The 22976-nt window shown below is 52.9% G+C and overlaps 1 protein-coding gene across 3 annotated transcripts in view; it reads right to left on the bottom strand.

The window, feature by feature from the left end:
* RASGEF1C (RasGEF domain family member 1C) overlaps positions 1-22976 on the bottom strand; it is a 113170-nt gene that overhangs the window by 16201 nt on the left and 73993 nt on the right. For all 3 annotated transcript variants that reach the window (XM_004043143.5, XM_055386512.2, XM_055386511.2), the window contains exons 5-11: positions 16338-16538; positions 15537-15611; positions 7140-7229; positions 5426-5528; positions 4867-4946; positions 4689-4784; positions 513-608 (exon numbers count right to left, since the gene is read on the bottom strand). In XM_004043143.5, coding sequence (XP_004043191.3) covers positions 513-608; positions 4689-4784; positions 4867-4946; positions 5426-5528; positions 7140-7229; positions 15537-15611; positions 16338-16538 — 741 coding nt within the window. The remainder of the gene's footprint in view (positions 1-512; positions 609-4688; positions 4785-4866; positions 4947-5425; positions 5529-7139; positions 7230-15536; positions 15612-16337; positions 16539-22976) is intronic.

Genomic DNA, 22976 nt, shown 5'->3' on the forward strand with positions numbered 1-22976 from the left:
TCTCTCTGCCTGGGAGGTCCAGGGGGGCTTCCTGAAGGAGGAGACACTTGAGCTGAGAGTGGTGAGTGTCTACAGATGGAGCAGAATTCTTTCTTTTCTGTTCACTCTGGCCTCGGCCTGATAGCTTCCTCCTGCTACTCAAGGCTCTGCCTTTGGGCTGGTCCTGACCCCCAGGGCACAGCCCCTGTGACAGCACCTTGCTGGTTGTCACTGTGGGCCCACAGAGCTGCCTTTCTCGCCAGCCTGGTGCTCCTCAAGGGCTCAGATGGACCCTGCTTCACCTGCGCTGGCCGTGCAGCGCAGCCTGGATGGACATGACCCTGAGCCTCAGCATCTCCACTGCAGTGGATGTCAGGGTGGGAGGACCCTGATAACCTTGCCAAGGTCGGCTGTGAACTGCTCATTCTGCCCCAGGGTCCCCCATGAGGCTGGGTGTCCAAGGGCCAGTGGTCCTGCCCTGGGAACTTTTCCCGGCCTGTCTACCTCAGTGGCGGTCCGCACGGAGGTCCTACCTCAAAGTTGACGTGTCCATTGGGAAGGCGGTTGGCGCAGCCCTCATTCAGGAAGTAGATGTCTTTGATGAGCAGGCTGAAGAAAGGAATGACAATCTGGAAGAAAGAGGGGGCAGGTCGGCCCCAGCCGGCCCTCCACACAGCAGGCTCCAGGACGGGGGGCAGCCTTGCCAGCAGATAGCTGCCCCAGGGACCTCAGACCCGACCCCAGGGTGCAGAGGGCAGGGGAGACTTCCTGGGCTAGCCGGGGCCTTGGGGCTTCACGGGTTACGAGGTGAATTCCTGTGCACCATGGAGGGCAATAAGGACCCCAAAGAAAGGAGCAGGCGCGCATCACCCTGCAGAGCGCCGTGGTGCCGCCGCCCGTCCTGGGGCTGGGTAAGAGATGCACAGTCACGATGACCTTTGAATATTCCTTCCACTGCCTTCTGGGAGGGGCTGGTAGGTCCCCACTACCCCCATCCCCATCCAAAGGTCCACAGGCTCGTGGGCACCGGGAGGTGCAGTCCCTGCTGAACACACTGTTGAAGACACATGGAACAGATGTGCATCAACTGTTCTGAAATTTGGTGGCCTCCTTTTTTTTTTGAGATGGAGTCTCGCTCTGTCGCCCAGGCTGGAGTGCAATGGCGTGATCTCGGCTCACTGCAAGCTCTGCCTCCCAGGTTCAAGTGATTATCCTGCTTCAGCCTCCCGAGTAGCTGGGATTACAGGCACCTGCCACCATGCCCGGCTAGTTTTTGTATTTTTAGTAGAGACGGGGTTTCACCATGTTGGCCAGGCTGGTGTCGAACTCCTGACCTTGTGATCTGCTCGCCTCGGCCTCCCAAGGTGGCCTCCTTTTTTAAAAAAAAAAAAATTTAACAATTTGTCCCCCTCTGTCTTTCTTGATGCTAAGATCTGATCCCGATGCACTTACTGTTAGACCAAAAGCAATTCTTGCTCCACTGCCTGAAGGAAAAGAAAGGCTCACGGACCCCGCCTGTGAAGGGCTGCGGGCTGCGTGCAGGCCCCCACCAGACTCTTCACTCCTGACCTCATTGTAGTGGGAGACACAGTTGTAGGAGTAACCTACAAAATGAGGAGGCCTCATCTGGCAAATCTTTGCTAATCCCAACTCCCCACTGCCGGCTGGGTTTAGTCTCCATCTGTGCTCCCACAGAGCCCGCTACTTATGCCTTTATCAAGCCTACGTGCCTCACTGCTGAGCTATACACAGGATTACTTTCCATCTTTACATGGTCCTGTGAAGCAGGGCTCTCATGACCCCATTTATACATGAGGAAGCTGAGGCCCAGAGAGGTTAAATACCTTGCATAAGCTCACACAGCAGTGAGCAGCGGAAGCAGGGCTGAGTCCCAGGTGGCTCTGCCCTAGTGCCCCGTCCTACCTCTTCCTCACTGGGCCGGGATCAGTGGTGGGGGGGGGATTGTGGGGGTGGTCTGTGTCTGTGCCCTCCCTCAGCACTAGGCTGAGTCCCCAGTCCTAGTGCGGGTTCTGGACAGCTGAACTGTGTTGGAATAGGGAGATGTGCCAAGACAGGGAGGGGTTTAAGGAGTGTGGGACTCCGCACACAGAGGAGGCTCCTCTGGGGCCTGGTCTGGGCTTCCTGGAGGCAGGGGCATTGAGCTGGTCCTCAAGAGGTGGCGCGTCCCATACGTGAGCACTTCTCACCCCTTCCGCCATGGCCACGCCACTCAAGGCCACCCCCCATGTCTGACCTGGTCTCCCTGCCCTCACAGCAGCCAAACAGGCCTTTGTATCTGCAAATCCACTGCCCTTGCTTCTGACGTGAGAAGTTTAATTACAGCCCAGGTCAGCTTGGAGGTCACCCAGATAAGTGCGCCCTGTGACACAGACGGAGAGGGGCAGACAGTTGCCGCCCACAGACAGGAAGGAAGCGTAAAGTGCTATGACCACCGAGATCTCCCAGCCCCATCAACTCAGCTGGGGCGCCAGGAAGCTGTGAGCACCACTCTAAGTATCCCTTTCTCCTTCCTCCTTCCTTCCCTCCCTCTGCCCCTCCACCCCTCTCCACCCATAAAGCAGCTTTTGTGGGTCCAGCCCAAGACCCGTCTCTCTCTGGAAGTTAGAGGACAATGCGGTTAAAGTCAATACACAGCTGTAAGCCGCCCGCCTACAGCACCAATGCACAGCATCCCAGCACCCAGAGCTGGAAGGGGCTCAGAACACAGGCATCCGAATCCCAGTCTGTCTACCTGCCCCACAGCCCCCGTGTCCCAGCAGAGATGAAGGAAGCAGTGTGGAGCGCCCAGGCCATGGCTGACGGCTCCCAGCCCAGCTCGGCACCAAGCTCCTGTACACCGACTCTGCACCCAACCTAGGCCCGTAGCCAGTGCCCTGTGACCACCACACACACCCAATGCCTGGGAACAGGAGTCAGCCTGGCGGTGTGCAGACCACGAGCTTCAGAGCCAGACAGGCTGGAGTGTGATCCTGGCTCTGCCACCTACCTGCAGTGTGAGTGGACTAGTGAGGTCTCCCGCCCGAGACTCAGTCTGCTGATCTGGGAATTGGCAATGCTGATGCCCCCATAGAGTCGTTGTCAGAATTCAGTTGGGGTATGGAGGCCAAGTGGCTGGAATGAGGCAGGTGCTCAGTGACATGAGGTTCCTACCCCTGCTGTCTGGCTTCCCGGGCTCCGGCTCCTGGCAGGCCGCCCACCTGCCCTGGGATTTGAGGTCTCGCATCCCTGGGTGCTGCTCCCCTCTGCAGCAGACCCCTGCCTGGGACCCAGAGTCATTGACACACTCACAGCCTGAACAGGAAAGGCCAGCTGGACAGGACAGAGCCATCCGTGTGGCTGGTGTCTGCCCCTTGGGTGGAGGGCCAAGAAGGCCTGGCAGGTGGCCCAAGCGTGCACACCTCAGCTTGCTTCCCAAACCTGCCCACTGGCTTCCCTCCAGTGCAATTCCAGGGGCACCTGAATTTCAACGACAGCAATGTGTTCTATTATCCCTCAAGCTGGAGACAGACATGCACGAACCACAGCAGGGACCTGATCCCACTAATGTTCCCGCATGGCACGGGCCTTCAAAGGTACAACAAGTCTTGGAGTTTCCTCTCTGTAGAGATGAACAACTCTAATCATCAGGATGGTAACAGGTTTCAAGCCAGAGGATCACTGCAATCCCAGAGCCTGTGCATGACTCTCTGTACCACAGGCCATGAGTAGAATTTGGAGGAAAAATAAAATTGATCAGGTCCGCAAAGGCCCCACAAATGCAGGTATATAAGAATACAGGCTGTGGCTGGGCGCAGTGGCTCACGCATGTAATCCCAGCACTTTGGGAGGTCGAGGCAGGGAAATCACCTGAGGTCAGGAGTTTAAGACCATCCTGGCCAATATGGTGAAACTCCGCCTCTACTAAAAATACAAAAATTAGCCGGGCATGGTAGCATGTGCCTATAATCCCAGCTACTTGGGAGGCTGAGGCAGGAAAATCGCTTGAACCCAGGAGGTGGAGGTTGCAGTGAGCCAAGATTGCACCACTGCACTCCAGCCTGGGCGACAGAGAGAGACTCCATCTCCAAAAAAAAACAAACAAACAAACAAAAAAAAAACAAGCTGTGAACAGGCAGTTTGGGTGAGGAAAAAGCTTGGTTCAGTGATTGCCAAAAATGTAAATGTGATCTGAGGCCACATAAATAAAAGTATTATGTTTAGAATCAGGGAGGTGGAAGATCCTGTGTACCTGGCACCTCAATTTTATCTGAAACAGAAGAAATTTTGACAAATGGAGCTGTTTAGGGACCAAAGGGCCCCAAGTGGGGAGGAGCCTGGCAACTGTAGTGTGGCAGGGCAGGTCTGGGGCCGCTGACTCAGGAGAAGAGAGGAGAGGCCACGGGGGCTCTGAAGAACTGGTGAGCAGAAGACGAAGTGGCCTCACTCGCGTGGCCCCCCAAGAAAGGATGACCCCAGGCAGCCCGGCTTCAGGCCCTCATGAAGCACTTCCTATCAGTCAGAGCTGTATGAGGCTGGCTTCCCTCAGGTTTTGGGAGGTGGTGAGTTCCCCACACTGGAGGCATGCAAGCAAGGAGACCTGGCTGTCTATTACTGATGCTGCAGGGGGCAGGAGCTGCAGCAAGTGAACTCTGAGCCAGCACCCAGGTTCCCTGCCGCAGCCCCCCTGGGCCAACGTGGCCCCGACCTACCTTCTCTCGGCTGCTGTGGGCCGTCAGGGAGCGGTGGGCCGCCCCTCGCAGGGCTGTCCTGTAGTTGCAGAAATTCCCCGTTGGGTCCATCTGGTGCTGGAAGGAGACAGGGAGGCATGTGGGCAGTTCTGTCCAGGGGATGGCCGGAGGTACCCGGCAGCCCAGCAGCCTCATTTACCTCGAGGATGAAAAACTTGGCTGTCCTCACTTTGGCCCAGGTCTTCTTCAGCCTGGAGACAGGGCTCATGTTCATGCCGGCTGGAAGAGGGAGGAGGGTTGGAGAGGGCTGCTCCTGGGACAGGGGGGCCTCTGCGTAGCTGCAGCCCCTTGGACTGCACCCTGACCAGGGCTGGGGTCTGCAGGGCTCAGCCTGTCACATGGTGGGTGGGTGAGGGGGTGCTGGTGGACATCATGGTCAGGTGGGCCTGCTGCCACCATGCTGGTCCCATTCTGTACCGAGCACCTGCACTGGGCCCTCGTTCCCTCTGGGTCTGGGGACATACCACCAAGCCCTCACCAAACATCCCGAGTGGGCTGGGCTTGCCTCAAAAGGGGTTGCTCTCCAGGACCTCTGAGGTGGGGACATGGGGCTGCCCAGGCCTTCAGAGAGCCCGGCCCATGCCCTCCCGCTGCTCAGAGGCGGGCCCTGGCTTGCACTCTGCCTGCCTGGCTGCACCCACTCCGACCTCTCAGGGGACCCGTGCACTGGGGGCTGTAGGCCGGGCCGGCCCACTCACAGATGATGGCCATGAGGGAGTTGAAGTTGCCGATGTTGAAGCACTCGCGGGCCACGTCGATGAAGAACTCAATCACCTGGGCCCTCTGCTTCTTCTTGGCTGGCTGGGGACAGGGCAGCAGAGCCTCAGTGGTGACACGCCTCCACCCTGCCCTGATCAGGCCCGCTCCCCTCACCTGGCCCTCTTCACCTTCTCTAAACCCATTGCACAGCTGAGGCACTTGAGGCTCAGGGTAAACAGGGTCTCAGAGTGCTTCATGGGCCGAGCCAGCAGAGCCCAATGCCATAGAGGGCTAGGTGGGCCCGGTGGGGGCACGGGTACCCCCTGTAGCCCTGGAGCTGCTGAGAGGCACCTTCAGGAGAGGCTCCATGGCTCCCCTCCAGCGCCCTCCTCCCTCCGGGCCCAGCTCCCACCCCACTCCTTCCCTGAATTAGAGAGCTCCAACCACCTGCCCCCAGCCCTGGGCTTTCTCCCCTCACTGGGGTACAAGCTGGCCCTGAGGCCTGTCCCTCGAGCAGCTCCTCCGCTCTCTCCATCTAACAACTGCGTGACTGGTAAACCCCTGTCTGTGGCCAGGCGCTCGGGACTTCAGACCCCTGTGATGCGCAGAACCACACCGTGTCCTTCCCCAGCCATCCTGGGCTGCAGTTGGCTCCCTGGGGGGCTCAGGCCAGGCTTCGCCCAGGCTCGGCCCTCTCGCCTGCAGCCAGCGGCGTGAGGGTAGGAAGTGGGCTGGGCCAGTGGGGCCCGCGTTGCGTTCTTTCCACACAGGTCGGTGTTGCTTGCCTACCAAAGATGCACCAAGGGGTCTTTACTGCCACCAAGAAGTGGGGTGTTGTGCTCTGAGATGTGTCACCAAACCCCCTTCCAGGGGCTGTCTTGGCCACAGAGAGCTGCGCACCCAAGGCTGGCCCTGTCCTTTGAAGGGCAGCCCGCCCTGTGATGGGGGCTGAGCCAGGTGGGGGACAGAGGCCAACTCCTGCGTCCATCGCCACGTCGCATGGGGCCGCCTCCTCTCTACTCTTCTCCGCAGGTGTGGACCCCTCATGAACATGTGCCCCATACTCAGTCTCAGCACCTGCTGCGGAGAGCCCAGCCTGGCCCAGGGCTGCCTCCAGCCTGGCCCTGGGATGAGCAGCCCCCTGGGCTTCATCTCAAGGTGAGAGAGTGGGTTCAGAGGAGGGTCCCTCTGCTGCAAGGAGGAGGACGGGTGGGTGTGGCCAGGCGGGACCGCGACTCAGTGACAAGCACGTTTGGCTCCACGCTGCTGAGTCTTGGTGCTTTCCAGGAGCAGCTAGAACCACGGGCTTTTACGTGCATCTCCCAGTGCTCAAAGGTGGGGTCTCGTCCACCTCTAGGTCCCGAGCCAGCCAAACGAGGCCAGTTACAGGCCAGGCTGCCCAAGGCAGGCTGGCACAGATGGAGAGAGCAGAGCCACTGGGGCTGGGAGTGACGGCCTCTCACTCCTTCAGCAAACCCTCTCCAGCACCCTCTGTGCCTGGCCGGTGGATCTGGCCTGGGTTCTACCTGGAGGGAAATGTCACTGTAGGAAAGCTGGTGTCACCTGGAGTCCTGGAGGAGTGCCCAGCCTGGCCTTGGACTTAGAAATGAATAAGACTCAAGGTGTCCTTCCGGTTCCCTCCCCCATGGGCTCCTCCCAACTCCGGCCGCCTGGGGCTATGCCAGATGGTGCCCACCCTGGCTGTCTACTCACCATGCAGATCTCAGTTGCCACCAGGTAGCACAGCCTGTTGAACCATTTCACGTAAGCCTCCAGGTTGCTGGTCTTGTCACTGAAGCAGGGCTAGAAAAAACACACCACACAGGACCACATTCTGAGCCTTTTTGTCTATCATCTTTTAGAACATGAAGTCAGTTCATGATCCTTACGATCTGGGAAATGTTAAAACCCCCAAACCATCCAGAAATACCAAAGATTTGGTATGTACCCTTTCAGTCCTTTTAAGAATACATTTTTTTTTTTTCTGAGACAGAGTCTCGCTCTTTCGCCCAGACCAGAGTGCAGTGGCGCGATCTCTGCTCACTGCAAGCTCCGCCTCCCGGGTTCACGCCATTCTCCTGCCTCAGCCTCCCGAGTAGCTGGGACTACAGGCACCCGCCACCACGCCCGGCTAATTTTTTGTATTTTTAGTAGAGATGGGGTTTCACCGTGTTACCCAGGATGGTCTCCATCTCCTGACCTCGTGATCCACCCACCTCAGCCTCCCAAAATGCTGGGATTACAGGCGTGAGCCACTGCGCCCGGCTAAAAATACATTTTAAAATTTAACTTCACACACACACACACACACACACACACACAAACCTCATTATTCCTGGATCCTGTATTTGCAAATTTGCCTGCTCTCTAAAATGTATTCATAACCCCAAAAACTTGTGTCACTTTCGTGGTTGTCTGTACACACGTGTGCGGTGGCAAAAATATTGAAGTCATGAGCGTCCACGAGCATCTCCAGAGGAGGCTAAGCAATGCTCTGTCCCGCATCACATGCTCAGACTTGGCCTACTGAGTATCATGTCCTTTGCATTTTCATGCTTTTTGCTGATAATTTCATTGTTGAGAAAGGCCCCCAAGCATGGTGCTGAAGTGCCGTCTAGTATTCCCATGCGCACAAAGGCTGCTCTGTGCCTCACAGAGAAAATGTGTGTGACATCAGCATTCAGCTGTAACAGCACTGTTAGCCATGAGATCAATAGTAATCAATAATTTATATTAAATAATGTCTTTAAACATAAGCGCACATAAAACAAGGTGATATGTTGATCCACTGGCAAAAGCCTTGTGATGAGAGTCTCACAGGAACCTAACCTTGCATTTCCCCCGGGAGCAACGGTTCTGTGCTCACTCATTGGGTGCTGTAGCTGCCGGGAGGAATGGGCACCAGCTGTGTGTATGCATGCATCTATCATAACCATATATATTCCCATGCCTTGCTATGCGAACCTTTCCCTGTGCCATAACATATCCTTTGGAAACAAAATTTTTAAATCGATTTAGAACTTTCCACTGTATAATATACCACCATTTAAAAGATGAAACTTAACCTAAATGTGTTTGTTAAAACTGCCAGGGTAGGCCGAGCGCAGTGGCTCACACCTGTAATCCCAACACTTTGGGAGGCCGAGGTGGGCGGATCACCTGAGGTCAGGAGTTCAGGAACAGCCTGTCAACATGATGAAACTCTGTCTCTACTAAATATACAAAAATTAGCTGGGTGTGGTGGTGGATGCCTGTAATCCCAGCTACTCAGGAGGCTGAGGCAGGAGGATCGCTTGAACCCGGGAGGCAGAGGTTGCAGTGAGCCGAGATTGTGCCACTGCACTCCAGCCTGGGAAACAAGAGCGAAACTTCATCTAAAAAAAAAAAAAAAACTAAAACAAAAACAAAAAACAAAAAAAATCCCCAAAAAACTGCCAGGGTAACTTTCAATAAATAGAGGGGAAGATGGAATGGGGGACCTATTCATTCAAAGGAAGCAAAGGAAGGAGGAAAAAGAAACAGATAAGGAAGATAACTATGTAGTACAACAGAAGATAGCAAGAACAAATTCTTATGGATTAGTGATTACAACACTGTAATTAAAAAATGCAGCTGCTTGCCACTTTCAAGAGATACACTCCAAACACAAGGATATAAGTAAAAAAAAAAGAAAAATATATATCTGATAAATATTACGTAACTATATTAACATTGAACAAAATAGACTTTAAGGCAACAAAAAAGACCCTAAGGCAAAAAGCTTTAGGAGAAATTAGGGAGTAATTGCATAATGATAAAAGGGTCAGCTCATCACGGATATGTCACAAGTCTTAACTTGATTGCAGCTAGTAACGTAGGGTCAATATATGGAGGCAAAAACAATCAGAAAGGTGAAGTTCTTTATAAGGAGAAGTTGAGTCCTACAGTCACATGGAAGATTTTAACACACACGGCAGTAACTAGTAGCTTAGGGAGACTGAAAAAGAAAAACAAAACGAAACCCAGGATGAATATGAATCTCAACAACACAATTTAAAGCAATAAACAAATACGGAAACTTGAACTTAACTACTTGAGAATACGCATTCTTTTCAAATGTTCAGAAACTTAAAAATTTTTTTGAAATAATCTATGTTTCAAAGATGAAATCATAATGGAATTAGAATGATAATGAAAATGTTAAAAAATAAAACTTGGAGGCTGTAAATAAAAATTTATGTAAAGAGAAATCAACCATCTTTCATGCTTTTATTAGAAAAGAAGGATAAAAACAAGCTGAACATCCAACATAAGAAACTAGAAAAAGAATAACAGTATAAATCCAAAGAAAGTAGATGGAAGGAAATAATAAAGAGTAGAGAAGAAAGAAATGAAATAGTAAAAAAAACTGCAATCTACAGAATCAACAAAGTCAAAAGATCTTTATTTGAAAACATTAATAAAATTGATGAACCTCGGATAAGATTGATAAAGAAACAAAGAGAGGTGTAAATAATCAAAATACTAGAGATGGATCAATGTAGATGTGAAGAAATTTAAAAGATACCTAGAGAATATTACAAATAATTTTATGTCTATAAATTTGGAAACTTAGGGGAAATGGCCAAATTCCTAGGAAAATATAAATTACAAAACAGACTAAAGAAGAAACATAAAACCTAAATAGTCCTATAACCATTAAATCAATAACAAGAATAAACAACGAAACAAACAAACAAACAAGAATAACCTTGAATCAGTACACGAAAGTCATCCCTCAAAGAAAATACTCGGGAGGCTGAGGCAGGAGAATAACGTGAACCCAGGAGGCAGAGCTCGCAGTGAGCCGAGATAGCGCCACTGCACTCCAGCCTGGGCGACAGAGCGAGACTCTGTCTCAAAAAAAAAAAGAAAAAGAAAAAGAAAATACCAAGCCTAGATGGTTCCACTGTCTAATTCTACAAAATGCTCCAAGAACAAGTAATTCCAGTCTTTCAGGAAGAATAGAGATCAGGGTAAGAGAAACAAAGACTACACAAGAACAGTATCAGAAGGGGAAATAACAGTTCAGTCTCACTGACGATTATAGTTGCAGAAATCCTAAAACATTAGCAAACCAAATCCAGGGATGTGTGAAAAAGATAATGATTTCATTTATCCCAGTTTCGTTTATCTCAGAAATGCAAAGTTGGTTCAACATTGATTAAAAAAACAGCCTGGCGCAGTGGCTCACGCCTGTAATCCCAGCACTTTGGGAGGCCGAGGAGGGTGGATCACTTGAGGTCAGGAGTTCGGGAACAGCCTGACCAACATGGTGAAATCCTATCTCAACTAAAAATACAAAAATAGCTGAGCTTGGTGGTGGGCGCCTGTAATCCTAGCTACTTGGAAGGCTGAGGCAGGAGAATCTCTTGAATCCAGGAGGCGGACGTTGTAGTGAGCTAAGATTGTGCTATTGCACTCCAGCCTGGGCAACAAGAGTGAAACTCCGTCTCAAGAAAACAAACAAACAAACAAACAAAAAACAAAAAAGTTAGATTGGGTAGTGTTACTCTGCAATAACAAACAATCTCAACATTTCAGAGATTTAAAATGATAGATTAAAGTCTATCTATCACTCTTGTCTAATTCCTATTTGTGGAGGGTTCTATTCTATGACTACCACAGAACTAAAAAGAATAAGGATTGGAAAGGAGGAAACAAAACTGTCATTACTCTCAGATGTACTTGTCTATGTGAAAAGTCCCAAAGAATACAAATTATTAGAATTAATAAGAATTTACGATGTTGTCAAATTTAAACTTGATATACAAAAGTAAATTACATTCATTAAACCAGCAACAAGCAGACAGGACATACAATAAATACACACTGGAGGTAATGGAAAAATATGGAGTCCTGTGCTTATTTATTTATTTATTTTTTTGAGACGGAGTCTCGCTCTGTTGCCCAGGCTGGAGTGCAGTGGCGCGATCTCAGCTCACTGCAAGCTCCGCCTCCCAGGTTCACACCATTCTCCTGCCTCAGCCTCCCGAGTAGCTAGGACTACAGGTGTCTGCCACCACGCCTGGCTAATTTTTTTGTATTTTTAGTAGAGACGGGGTTTCACCATGTTAACCAGGATGGTCTCGATCTCCTGACCTTGTGATCCACCCGCCTCGGCCTCCCAAAGTGCTAGGATTACAGGCGTGAGCCACCGCACCCGGCTGGCTATTTTCATAATAATACAGTGTTACTGCCTTTTCCACTGTGTTGAAATTTGTATGGATGGTGCAAAAGCAATGGTGGGGAAAATTGCCCAGAAGAAGAAAAAAGGGAGTGTGACTTAAGAATGCCCTAAATGAGGCAAAACTTTTAACTTTTATTCAGTCTAGATTTCTGAGGTTTTCCATATTCTATGTGACCTAACGGTTTGTGCACAAGGAGCCCTCCTGTTGCATACAGAAAGTGTGCCTGTTGTCTGGAGGGAAAGCACTTCATTCACTCGTGAGCTGAACGGGCCACTGTTTTCTTGGAGTACCGTTTCTGCTCTAAAGAAGGACTCCTAAACCCACTGTGCTAATGCAGACTTCAGTGTTTGGCTGATAGTTCCTTGAAAATGAACAAAATGAACCTGTCATTTAAAGAAGAGCAATTGAAATTAGGGAAAATATTTTATTTGGATGGTTTCTATAAACAAGGGACTATCATTCTTGTACATTATTTTTCATCTTTGCTGTTTCTTTGAGCGGTCTAATGTGTCATGCACTCATCTAAGGTATTTGTAAGTATTCTTGTTACCAGAGTAGTTGTATTATATTTAAAAACATAAGATGATTTTTAAGAGCCTGAGTACTGACCTAAGATGCAATTGTATGAACTCTATCTACTCTGGAGGGGTGGGGAGGGTGTCAGTGGAAGTTGTAAGACTTATTCTTTTGTGCCATCAGATATAGGTAAAAATAATTGTGCAATTCTGCCGTTCAAACAGGAACTACTGGCCTCCTTGGCCCTAAATAGAAGGGCTGATATTTTAAGGTGATTATTTGATTGCAAATTAATCCAACCTAATTCTTTTTAATTTGGTTGAATGTTTTTCTTGTTAAATGATGCTTAAAAAATAAAAACTGAAAGTTCTTGGCTTAGTCATTTAAAAAAGGAGAACAAGTGACAATATTTGTTGCCAATGATAAAATTAAGGCTTTCAAGAGAAAACTGGGAACTTGTAAGACACGTATCTGCCTCTGTGAGTCTGACAGCTTCCCGATACTTACAGACTTAAAAATGACACTAAGAGTAATAATCATGTGCTTTCTAAAATGTTGTACAATGAAATGTGCCAACACTTGCAAGATCTGCCTAACACAGTGAACTCATATTTTCACACATGACCAATGTATGATGTCACAAAATCGTGCATCAAGATTCAAGACAGACCAATGGCTTTCAACATCAGAGTACAGAAAGTTCACTGATATCTTTTCAGATTTCATGTTGTAGTTAATCTTCAACAGCTATCACTTGCTGAGTTTTAGTGTGGTATCAAAGAAGCATATTCACAATTATCTGAAAAGGTGGTAAAATACTCCTCCCTTTTCCAGCTACCTATTGGTGTGAGGTTGGATTTTCTTCAACCAAAAAACTATGTCAAGAGACAGAATGCAGAAGCAGAGAAAAGAATCCAGCTGTCTTCTATTAAGTCAGACAGTAAAGAGATTTGTAAAAAATACTGTAAAACAATGCCACTCTTCTCAGTAATTTCCTATTGTGGAAAAAGAATCATTTTTCATAAAATATGTTATTTATGTTACCATGTAATGGGTTTTTATTGTTTTGCTTTTAGAGAGATGGGTTCCTGCTATCTATGCTGCCCAGGCTGGACTTGAACTCTTGGGCTCAAGCAGTCCTCCTATCTGGGCCTCCTGAGTAGCTGGGACTACAGGCATGGGCCACTGCTTGGCTATTATTGTTATTTTTGAATAAATATTTTAAAAAATTAATCTTAGGGCCAGGTTCAGTGGCTCATACCTGTAACCCCAGCACTTTGGGAGGCCCAGGTGGGTGGATCACTTGAGGTCAGCAGTTTGAGACCAGCCTGGTCAACATGGCGAAACACCGTCTCTAATAAAAATACAAACATTTAAAAAAATACAAAAATTAGCCGTGTGTGGTGGTGTACACCTTTAGTCCCAGCTATTCGGGGGAGCTGAGGCAGGAGAATCACTTGAACCCGGGAGGTGGAGGTTGCAGTGAGCTGAGATCGCACCACTGCACTCCAGCCTGGGTGACAAAAGTGAGTGAGACTCCATCTCAAAAAAAAAAAGCTAATCTTAATTGCTAATATAAATATTGATAAATATAATCCATATAACCAAAAGTTAATTGGGGTCCTTAATAATTTTTAAGAGTATAAAGGGATCCTGAGCCTTTTGAGAACGGACACCCTACAGAAAGTGTGCACTCGTGTATACCAGCGGGTGTAAGAATGTCCACTGTGGGAATATTTATAACAGCAAAAAGCTGGACACACAAATGTTCATCTACAGTAGGGGGGATAAAACAAATGTCATGTGTCGTCTTGATGTATTTCACAATAAAAAAGTAATATTTGGAAATGGCCCCAAACCAAACAATCTTGTAAGAATCTCGGCCGGGCGCGGTAGCTCACGCCTGTAATTCCAGCACTTTGGGAGGCCGAGGCGGGCAGATCACAAGGTCAGGAGATCGAGACCATCCTGGCTAACACGGTGAAACCCTGTCTCTACTAAAAATACAAAAAATTAGCCGGGTGTTGTGGTGGGCGCCTGTAGTCCCAGCTATTGGGGAGGCTGAGGCAGGAGAACGGTGTGAACCGGGGAGGCGGAGCTTGCAGTGAGCGGAGACCGCGCCACTGCACTCCAGCCTGGGCGACAGAGTGAGATCCGTCTCAAAAAAAGACAAAAATCTCCCTCCCGTTCCTTCCTCCCAGCACCACAGTTGTTCCGAATTCCCAGAGCAGTCAGCATTCCTAGAGAGTGCTGACGGACACAGGCAACATACATGGTTTTGTGTTACCCTCTTTTTTTGTTACCCAAACGGTCACACACTCTTGCCCCTGCTCTTCCCTCTACCGTTTTCTCTCAGTGCCTGGAGGGACAGGTCTTGGAGGTTGTTCTGTCCACCTTACTCCCTTTCACAGCTGCACACCATTCTAGTTATAGACGTTTCATAATTTGTAATCCAGTCCCCATGGGTGATAAGGCAATCTGCCCCCAGTGTTTGGCCATAATAAACATTGTCTATCCCAAATATCTTCGTCCGTGCATGTTCGTGTACATGGGTGTGTATCTGTGGGATAAATTCGTAGGTATGGAAAAGTGAGGTCAAGAAAGTCCATGTGAAGCGTTGATGCTAGTGCCAGTCTCCCCTCCAAAGGGGCTGCGCCAGCTTCACCCCAGCAGCCACGTGGAGTGTGCCTTCCATAATGTGTCTAACCTCTAACCTACTAGGTGACTTTTGCTTATCTGAGAAGTGAAAATGCAATCTCATAGTTTGTACTTTTATTAGGTGTGAGGGCAGAAGGCACAATGTTTGCAATTCTGGCTTGGATTTAGCCCGTGGGAGGCACCGGCACCCTGCTGGTTGGGCTCCCAGAAGGGCGGGATCGAAATCCCGGTGCGTGGGCTGTGCGCACAGCCCGGTGCGTGGGCTGTGTCCTGAGCACCCAGCCCCAGGAGTTCCCTTACCCATCCCGGGCAGCGCGCAGCAACCCGCGCTTCCCCGCGTGGCCGCTGGAGGGCACCGGCGCCCACCGAAACGCACCGGGAAGGCGCACGGGGTCCCGGAGCGCGCCTCCACCCTCCTCCCTGCCCAGGGTCCTGGCCCACCCGAGCAGCGCGGCCCACGGCCTGGTTCCTGGCCCACTCCTCCGCCCTCGCTGGGTGGGTGACCCCCACGTCCCGCACGTCCAGGCTTTCCGGGGACTCGGGACTCGGTTGTCGTGGTGCGCCCCCGAGCTGGAGGGGCGTGGCGGAGTGGGCAGGGTCCCCCGAGCCCACCTGTCCCACTCTGGGCCACTCCAGCGCTTGCCCGGAGAAGGCTCGCGGGCTCCCCGGAGAGCGGCCAGTCACTGGGTGAGGGTCACTTTTGGGACAGCCCGTAAGAGCCTCCTACCTTTGTGCTGGCCAGAGGGTCCTTGTTCACAAAGGCCTGGACAAACTCCTCAGGCCCGATGTGCCGCAGCCGCTCCTGCAGGGAAGGGTGAAGAGTGGGTAAAAGGGGGAAGGTATGGGGAGGGGGTGTCGACTGGGGGGCCTGCCGTGGTGCCCCAGCCCCTAGTCCTCCTCACAACAGTCACTCTGCAACTGCCCTCCCCACTGGGGCTTGGAGACCCTGTTTTAGGTTGTCACAGAGCTCAGCGCCTTCCCTGGAAGAGGCAGCCCCTCCTTTCCCGGTTCATGGGGGCAGGGAGCAATGCTATGAGGCGTGGCGCCCAGGAAAGCCAGACTCCACGCTGGGTAACTGAAGTGGCCTGCTTCCTCTGCGGGGTGGAGGGGCTGGTGGCTAGGAGCATGGCATCTGGGTCAGAATCAAACCCTGGCTCTGTCCCTTCTGCTGTGTGACGTTGGCAAGTCGCTTCACCTTTCTGGGCCTTAGTTTCCTCTGTGTACAGGGCCTGCCTGGCCAGGTGATGGAGACATGAGCGAGCGCATGGGAGCGCGCTGAAGAGTGCCTGGAGAGCAGGGAGGTCGCCATCAACCCTCAGTCTCAAAGGGAAGAACCCGCCCCAGCCTCCCTCTCCCTGGGGTGGGCCCTTGGCCTCTGCATCCACAAGGGGCCCAGTGCATGCTCGAGGCTAGGCCAGGGCCTCCTTCACAAGCTTGTGGGGCTGCTCTGGGAAGCCAGGGAGGGCACAGTGTATCTGTGTGGGTCCTGCTGAATCCCGGGTCAGGAAGGTGGTTTGGGCCGGCTCACCAGTTCCACGTGGGTCAGCTGCTGGGCCAGTGTGTAGGGGTCGCTGCAGACACCAAGGAGCTCCCTGTGGATGGAGGCTGGCGGCTTGGTCCTGTAGGAGATGGGCTTGTCGGCACCCACCAGACCTTCTGGCCCCTGGCGCAGAGCCGCCAGCTTCTGGTGCAGAGCCTGTAGGAGCTGATGCATCCTCTTCCGGTATGCCTGGTGGGTAGAAAGAGGGACGCTCAGGACTGAACACCCATCTCTGCATCTCTAACACTGGAACCAGGCAGCCTCCTGGGCTCCAAAGGGAGGGTCTTTTCCTCAGGGTCTCTGGAGAAAAGGCCAGGTACCAGCACAGGGGCCAGGACCTGCCCCTACCCCGAAACAGGACCCAATCCCGGCCAGGTTGGGGCCACCTGGCAAGGGATCTGGGGTGAAGGCTGCAGGGCTTCCCATCTGTGGGTGGGAGCCAAGAGGAGCACACATCAGGGAGGGTGACGGGGGCCGGGGGCAGCTGTCTGGGGCAGTGGGGTAGAGTGGGGTGGGCACGGCCAGGAAGCCAGAGAAAGGGAGAGAGGCGGGAGACATGGCATGGGCCCTGCCCTGGGCAGACGACTGGCATTTGGCTTGGCTTTAATGGGGCCTCTGTTATCTCCCAGGCCTAGCTCGGCTTTCCCCGACCAGCTGTGCTGTTGTCTGGGAGAGAGACAGGAGGTCAGTGAAAGGGCCAGGGTCCACGGGGGACTGACTGTGCCCCCCAGGGCTGGCAGTGGCTGCGCCCCACTCCCCATCTTCCCAGCACTCAGATGAAGCCCTGGGAGGCAGTGTGCCGACCACAGTTTTGGACACAGCCTTCCTGAGAGGGGTCGTTCCTTCCATGGGCAACAGATAGAAGAGTCGGACAACTGCCCGGCTAACCAGTGGGTGCCTTCTGCACCTGGCCCGTGCTCTGAGAGTTAGGCTTAGGGTTAAGCCACGTCCTGTCCCATTCCTCCCATCTGAGGCTCTGCCACAGCTGCCCACTGCCATAGGAGTGCCAGACGACTCCCAACCCCGCCACCAGAGCACAGGGCTCCAGCATCCTCAGGCAGCAGCAGCACCCCAGGGCCCTGACTGAGGCCCCCCGGAGCAATCGGAGCCCCCAGACCCTCACAGCCAGCATGCAGATGCCGCACCTGCCCACCGCTCACTGCAGGCTCTGTGTGTCTCAAAATCGCGTGAAGGAAAACTCCCTGCAATCTCTGAAGTGACCTGATGATGCCGACTGCCACCCCTCGTTATTTCCCGAGGCCTCTGGGAGCAGCAGTCTGTCCAGTCAAGGTGCGCCATCGCTGGGGACCAGGCTCCAGCTCCCACCACTGCCTCTGCCAGTGCCCAGGCCGGCTCCTGGCTGTAGAGGGTTGCATCTCACTCTGAGTTAGACCAAAACCCTCGAGGACATGAGGATGTCTACCTTAACAAACCCAGCCAGTCTGATGGCACTTCCTTGGAAATAGGGGTTTCCGAGGGGAAATAATTAGGTTTTCCTTGATGGTGGGAGAGGAGGTGCCCCTGAGGGGTGGCCACGGCCTTTCATCCCTGTACCCAGCCCATGATGTGGCCCAAAGCAAGAGCCCGTGTGTCTGAGCTGGCTGGTGGGGGTGAGCACTTACTGCACACCCACTGTGTGCCCAGAGCAGGGCTGGGCTCTCATAGCACAGCGGTGGCAGCACAGACCTTGTAGCCCTGTGGAGCTGTTATTCTAGTGTGGGAGGAAATGACCCAATTGTCTCGACGGTGGTCCTATCAAAGAAGTCGCATAGGGTGACCTGGATGAGTGCTGTCGGGAGCAGAGGCCAGGGAAACTAGGCTCCACGCTGGGTAACTGAAGTGGCCTGCTTCCTCTGCGGGGTAGGGGGCGGGGGGCCCATGGAAGGAACGACCCCTCTCAGGAAGGCTGTGTCCAAAACTGTGGTCGGCACGCTGCCTCCCAGGGCTTCATCTGAGTGCTGGGAAGATGGGGAGTGGGGCGCAGCCACTGCCAGCCTTGAGGGGCACGGTCAGTCCCCTGTGGGCCCTGGCCCTTCCACGGACCTCCTGTCTCTCTCCTAGGAATAGCCAGAGTCCCACGAGTGGCGACACCTGCTGTTTCGTCTCCTCACCCCCACTCACTCCTGGATCACTTCACCTGGCTGCCACTCCCATCAGTCAATTCGTTGGGCCCTCCTGTCACCAAAGCCAGTGGCCGTTTCTCAGGCTGCGTCTTCCTTGGCCACCTCCGCCTCAGCCTCCTGGTTGCTCCTGCCTTGGGCTGTCTGCAGGCTTGCCTGTGTTCACTGTCGTGAGATGCTGGGGTTCAGGGTTCTTCCTGCTCTGTCTAGGTCTCTCTTCTCACTCTTACTTAGCTCCTGGCTGTTCTGGTTCACACCTGCAGTCTCCCTCTGATCTCCAGAGTCATATGGCGGCGGTCCGTCATATGGCCCACGGTCCTCTGTTTGCCCAGCACAGCAAATGGAGGTCGACTCTCCTTGTCCAAAGCTGGTATTCCCAGTGTTGGTGGATAGCGCGTCGGCCACCAGACACACAGGCTTGGTGCCATCCTCGACCCCGCCCTCTCCCTCATGCCCCTGTAGGCCATCACCACCCCTCTCTAGTTCATTTTCTTCTATTTCTGCGCATCCCACCACTGTCTCTGGAGGCCAGGCCACTGTCATCTCTCTGCTGCACTGGCCTTCTTAATGCCCCCAATGCATCCACGCCGGTTTCTCTCCACCCTGCAGCCACAGTGGTCTGTTCAAAATGCAAATCTGATCGCTGCCTCCCTGTTCCTGAAAATGCCTCCATGGCTTGTGCAAAGATAGGAGCCCTGGCGTGACTCTGAGGCCCCGAGGTCAGCTCTGGCCAGGCTTGGTGGCCTCTATGCGCCCTTGCTCCCCTTCTGTGCTCTGGACACAGGTCACTCCTCCGCCCCTTTGACTCCTTCCCACCCTCCCCACGTCCCCACTCCCCATGTCCCCGGTAGGATCTGGACAGCTTTCTCCCTTCTGGTACGTTCTCCTCATCCACTGGACCGAAGCTCAAGTGCTGTTTCCCCAGATGGGCATTGATGTTCAGTGCTGTGAGCCCTTCTGCCACACCACTTTTAGAGCTGTCAGGGAAATGATTCTGTTCACGTGCATCTCCTCTCCCTGGACCATAAGCTCCACACAGCCAACTGCGGGCTGCCCTGTGCTCATGAAGGGCCGTAGCTGGCTCACAGGAGGTGTCCACCAGCGTCTGCTGAATGCGTGGATAAACACCGCCTTCACCTACTGACAGTCAGACGCTCTCTCCAGCAGGGTGTCAGGGCGGACTGCAGACCCGTGCCAAAATCAAGGCTGCAGGGTGTCTGTGCCTACCCCTTGATAGGGCCACGAGATTGCCTTATTTTTTAAAAACACAGATACTTTAGCAAGATTTGTTACTGTTGAATGAACCAATATTCATTCCAAATAATCATCCTTTCCTGCTTGCTAATTTATTTCGATTTTTCCAGTGATGTTAGGTTCTAGCTTGTTTGTTCTTTCCTGACTCTTCTATGCCCCCTCTGAGTGTGGGTATGCTATCTGCCCTGCTCCTTGGCCTCCTCTCATTTTCTCACTGATTTCTCCACACTCGTGGATAGGAGCTTGGAGATCTCGCTGGTAGATAAGGGCAGGGCCAGAGACCTGAACCACCGAGCATGTCATGGCATCCCCTTGTCACTATCGTGGGTCCACGTTTATGAAGCACCAGGCCGTGCTGGGGTGGAGCAGCACTTTGCCCCTCCTGCCTCGGGCTGAAGCCCTCTCTCCGCACTGATCATAGTTGGGAGGCTGCCCGGGAGGCTGGGTGGTCTGGAGCCACGTTTCCTTCTATTTCCACAAGCCATCTGCTGCGTGCATAGAGCCGGGTGTGAATGCGGAGTCGTCCGACGGTGGCCTGGGCGGCAGCCACGGCTCTCCAGGTGCCTCCAAGCTCTCTTGGACTGGGCATTTCACAGCTGGAACCCATGTCCCTGACCAGGTGAGGCTAGATGAGCACTGGCCTTTGTTCTCTGAAATTCTAGGAGACTCCCTCCTGAGCCAGCCTAGGGCTGATGTCCTCCTGCCTACTGAATAACAGGCAGAGGTGGCAGAAAGCCGACGCAGGAGCTCATGAGGCTCCTAGGGGTCTGCTCCCTCCATTGGTTTGTCCTCTATATCAGCTTTCTGCCACCTCTGCCACATAGGGAGCCTCAGAGGGCGGTGGTCAGTTCCCCAGACAGTCCGTGTGGGCGAGTTAGAAAGCAAGACCAGGCCGGGCGCGGTGGCTCATGCCTGTAATCCCAGCACTTTGGGAGGCCGAAGCGGGCAGATCACGAGGTCAGGAGTTCGAGACAAGCCTGGCCAACATAGTGAAACCCTGTCTCTACTAAAAACACAAAAATTAGCTGGGCGTGGTGGCGCACGCCTGTAATCCCAGCTACTCAGAAGGCTGAGGCAGGAGAATCGCTTAGAACCCAGGAGGTGGTGGTTGCAGTGAGCCAAATCACGCCACTGTCCTCCAGCCTGGGTGACAGAGAGAGACTCCGTCTCAGAAAAAAAAGCAAGACCAGTCCTCGGAGAGGGGCTGCCTGTTGAGTCGGCCTCCTCTGTGGCCGGCCCAGTGGGTATGGCCAGAGCACTGGGGTCCTCCCTGGCTCCCTGAGCCTCCTTCAGCCTTGGCACTGGCCTCCCTGAGCTCTAACTACTGTGTCCAACCTACCAGGAGCCCCACAAAGGCTGGGCTGCCATGACACTCCTCTGGGTCTGCTGCCCAGCACAGGGTGGCCCGATGCTGGGAAGGCTTCCCGGGACTCCCCAGAACCACGGTCATGGAGAATGGCCTCCTCAGTCCCTCTCCAGTGCTGCTCCAGCTGCCGAGAGCTGGTGTGGAGCACAGTGACGACATGGGAGTGGGCGGGGGAAAGAGGAAGGTGCCACCTTTCACTGTCACTCTGATGGGGAGTCCACTGCTGTCTCCTCTGCAGCCCTGAGCTCTGTGGTTCCCTCACAGCCCTGTGAGGGAAGAATGATCACCCTCCCTTTTACAGAAAGACACGGCCCAGAGAGATTAAGTAACTTGCCCAAACACACACAGCTCTGAAAAGACCCGTGCTCACCTCATTATCTTGCGCACAGCACTTTCTATCATTTTATTCCACCTTGTGTGAGAAATCTTTCAAAAAGATAATGCTGAAATATTTTGGAAGCAAAGCCTATGTCTATGGTTTGCTTACAGCTAACTTTTGGGCAAGCAAAATGTGTGAGAGGACAGGACAAACCAGTTCGGCAAAATATTGTTGGAGTTGGGTGATGAGGACAGAGGAGTGCATGGTAACCATTCTTCACTTTTATATGTTTGAAATGTTTCACAAGGAAAGTTCTGTAAAACTTAAGAAACAGCGCTCCTATGCCTGATTTGGGGAACCATCTGTTCTCCTCACAGCCCTCGTTTAGTGAGTGCTGAAGCAAGCACACACCTGACTTCAGGGACTCCTCGCTGCAAAGCTGTGTGGTGGGGACAGGTATTATCCTGTTTTACCGATAGGGAAACTGGCTCAGAGAGGCAAAGCACCTTGCCTGAGGTCACGCAGCTGTGGTTTCCGAGTCTGGATCTGGGTGGGCTCAAGCTGGGTCTCAGGCCCTGCCTCATCAGTCTGCTCCAGGGCTCTTCTGTCCCAAACCGTTCTGCGCCAGGAGGGGAACAACCCACAGTCCACAGCAGCGCCCAGTGAGGAGAGGCAGTGCCCAGAGAAGGTCCTCTTCGGGGTGCATGCTTTTTTGTGGAAGGGCAACTTGAGGTCACCAGAGACATGGGGAAGCACTACTGGCTGGGGCCTAGGTTGGGACTGGGGAACTCCTATTCCAGTCTACACTACACAGCCTGGTGACAGACCTGTGCGTTCTCCAGGTGGATAGGTGCTACTAGTTTCCCGAGGGGAACCAGGCCAGGGCTTACCCCAGCCCCACCACCAAGACATGGCTCCAACATCGGGCAGGAAAAATCTGCCTGGTCATAGGACAGACCTCACTGCTGACCCTTGGGGGTCAAAGAGAACAAAACAGGAGACTGGGGTCTCACCCCCTGTATACCATCCACCCAGCACCCACCATCCCCACACTCACCTCTTCTCCAGCCACGTGCTACCACCCACCTCCCCTTTTATACAGTGACACACCCCAGATCCATCAGTTCACTCCTCTCCCCTTCCTTCCTTCTAACATCTGCCCACTCACAAATCCACTTGCCTACCCATCGGTCCACCATTCATTTTCACTCATCCATCCCCATCCACCTGTCCCCATCTCTTCACCCAGCTGCTATCACTCACCTCTTTTACAGTGACCCCCAACCCCCCAACAGAACTGTCAATTCGCTCATCTACCCTTGCTTCCTCCTTTCTAACATTCACCCTCTCACCCATCCACCCACCCACCCACCCATCCACCTTCCTCTCCATCGACTCACCCACCCACCCACCCACCCACCCATCCACCTTCCCCTCCATCTACTCACCCATCCACCCACCCACCCATCCACCTTCCCCTCCATTTATTCAACCTCCCACCCACCAACCCATCCACCTTCCCCTCCATCTACTCACCCATCCACCCACCCACCCATCCACCTTCCCCT

The sequence above is a fragment of the Gorilla gorilla genome, chromosome 4 (genome assembly GCF_029281585.2).
Source record: "Gorilla gorilla gorilla isolate KB3781 chromosome 4, NHGRI_mGorGor1-v2.1_pri, whole genome shotgun sequence".
Taxonomy (NCBI): domain Eukaryota; kingdom Metazoa; phylum Chordata; class Mammalia; order Primates; family Hominidae; genus Gorilla; species Gorilla gorilla.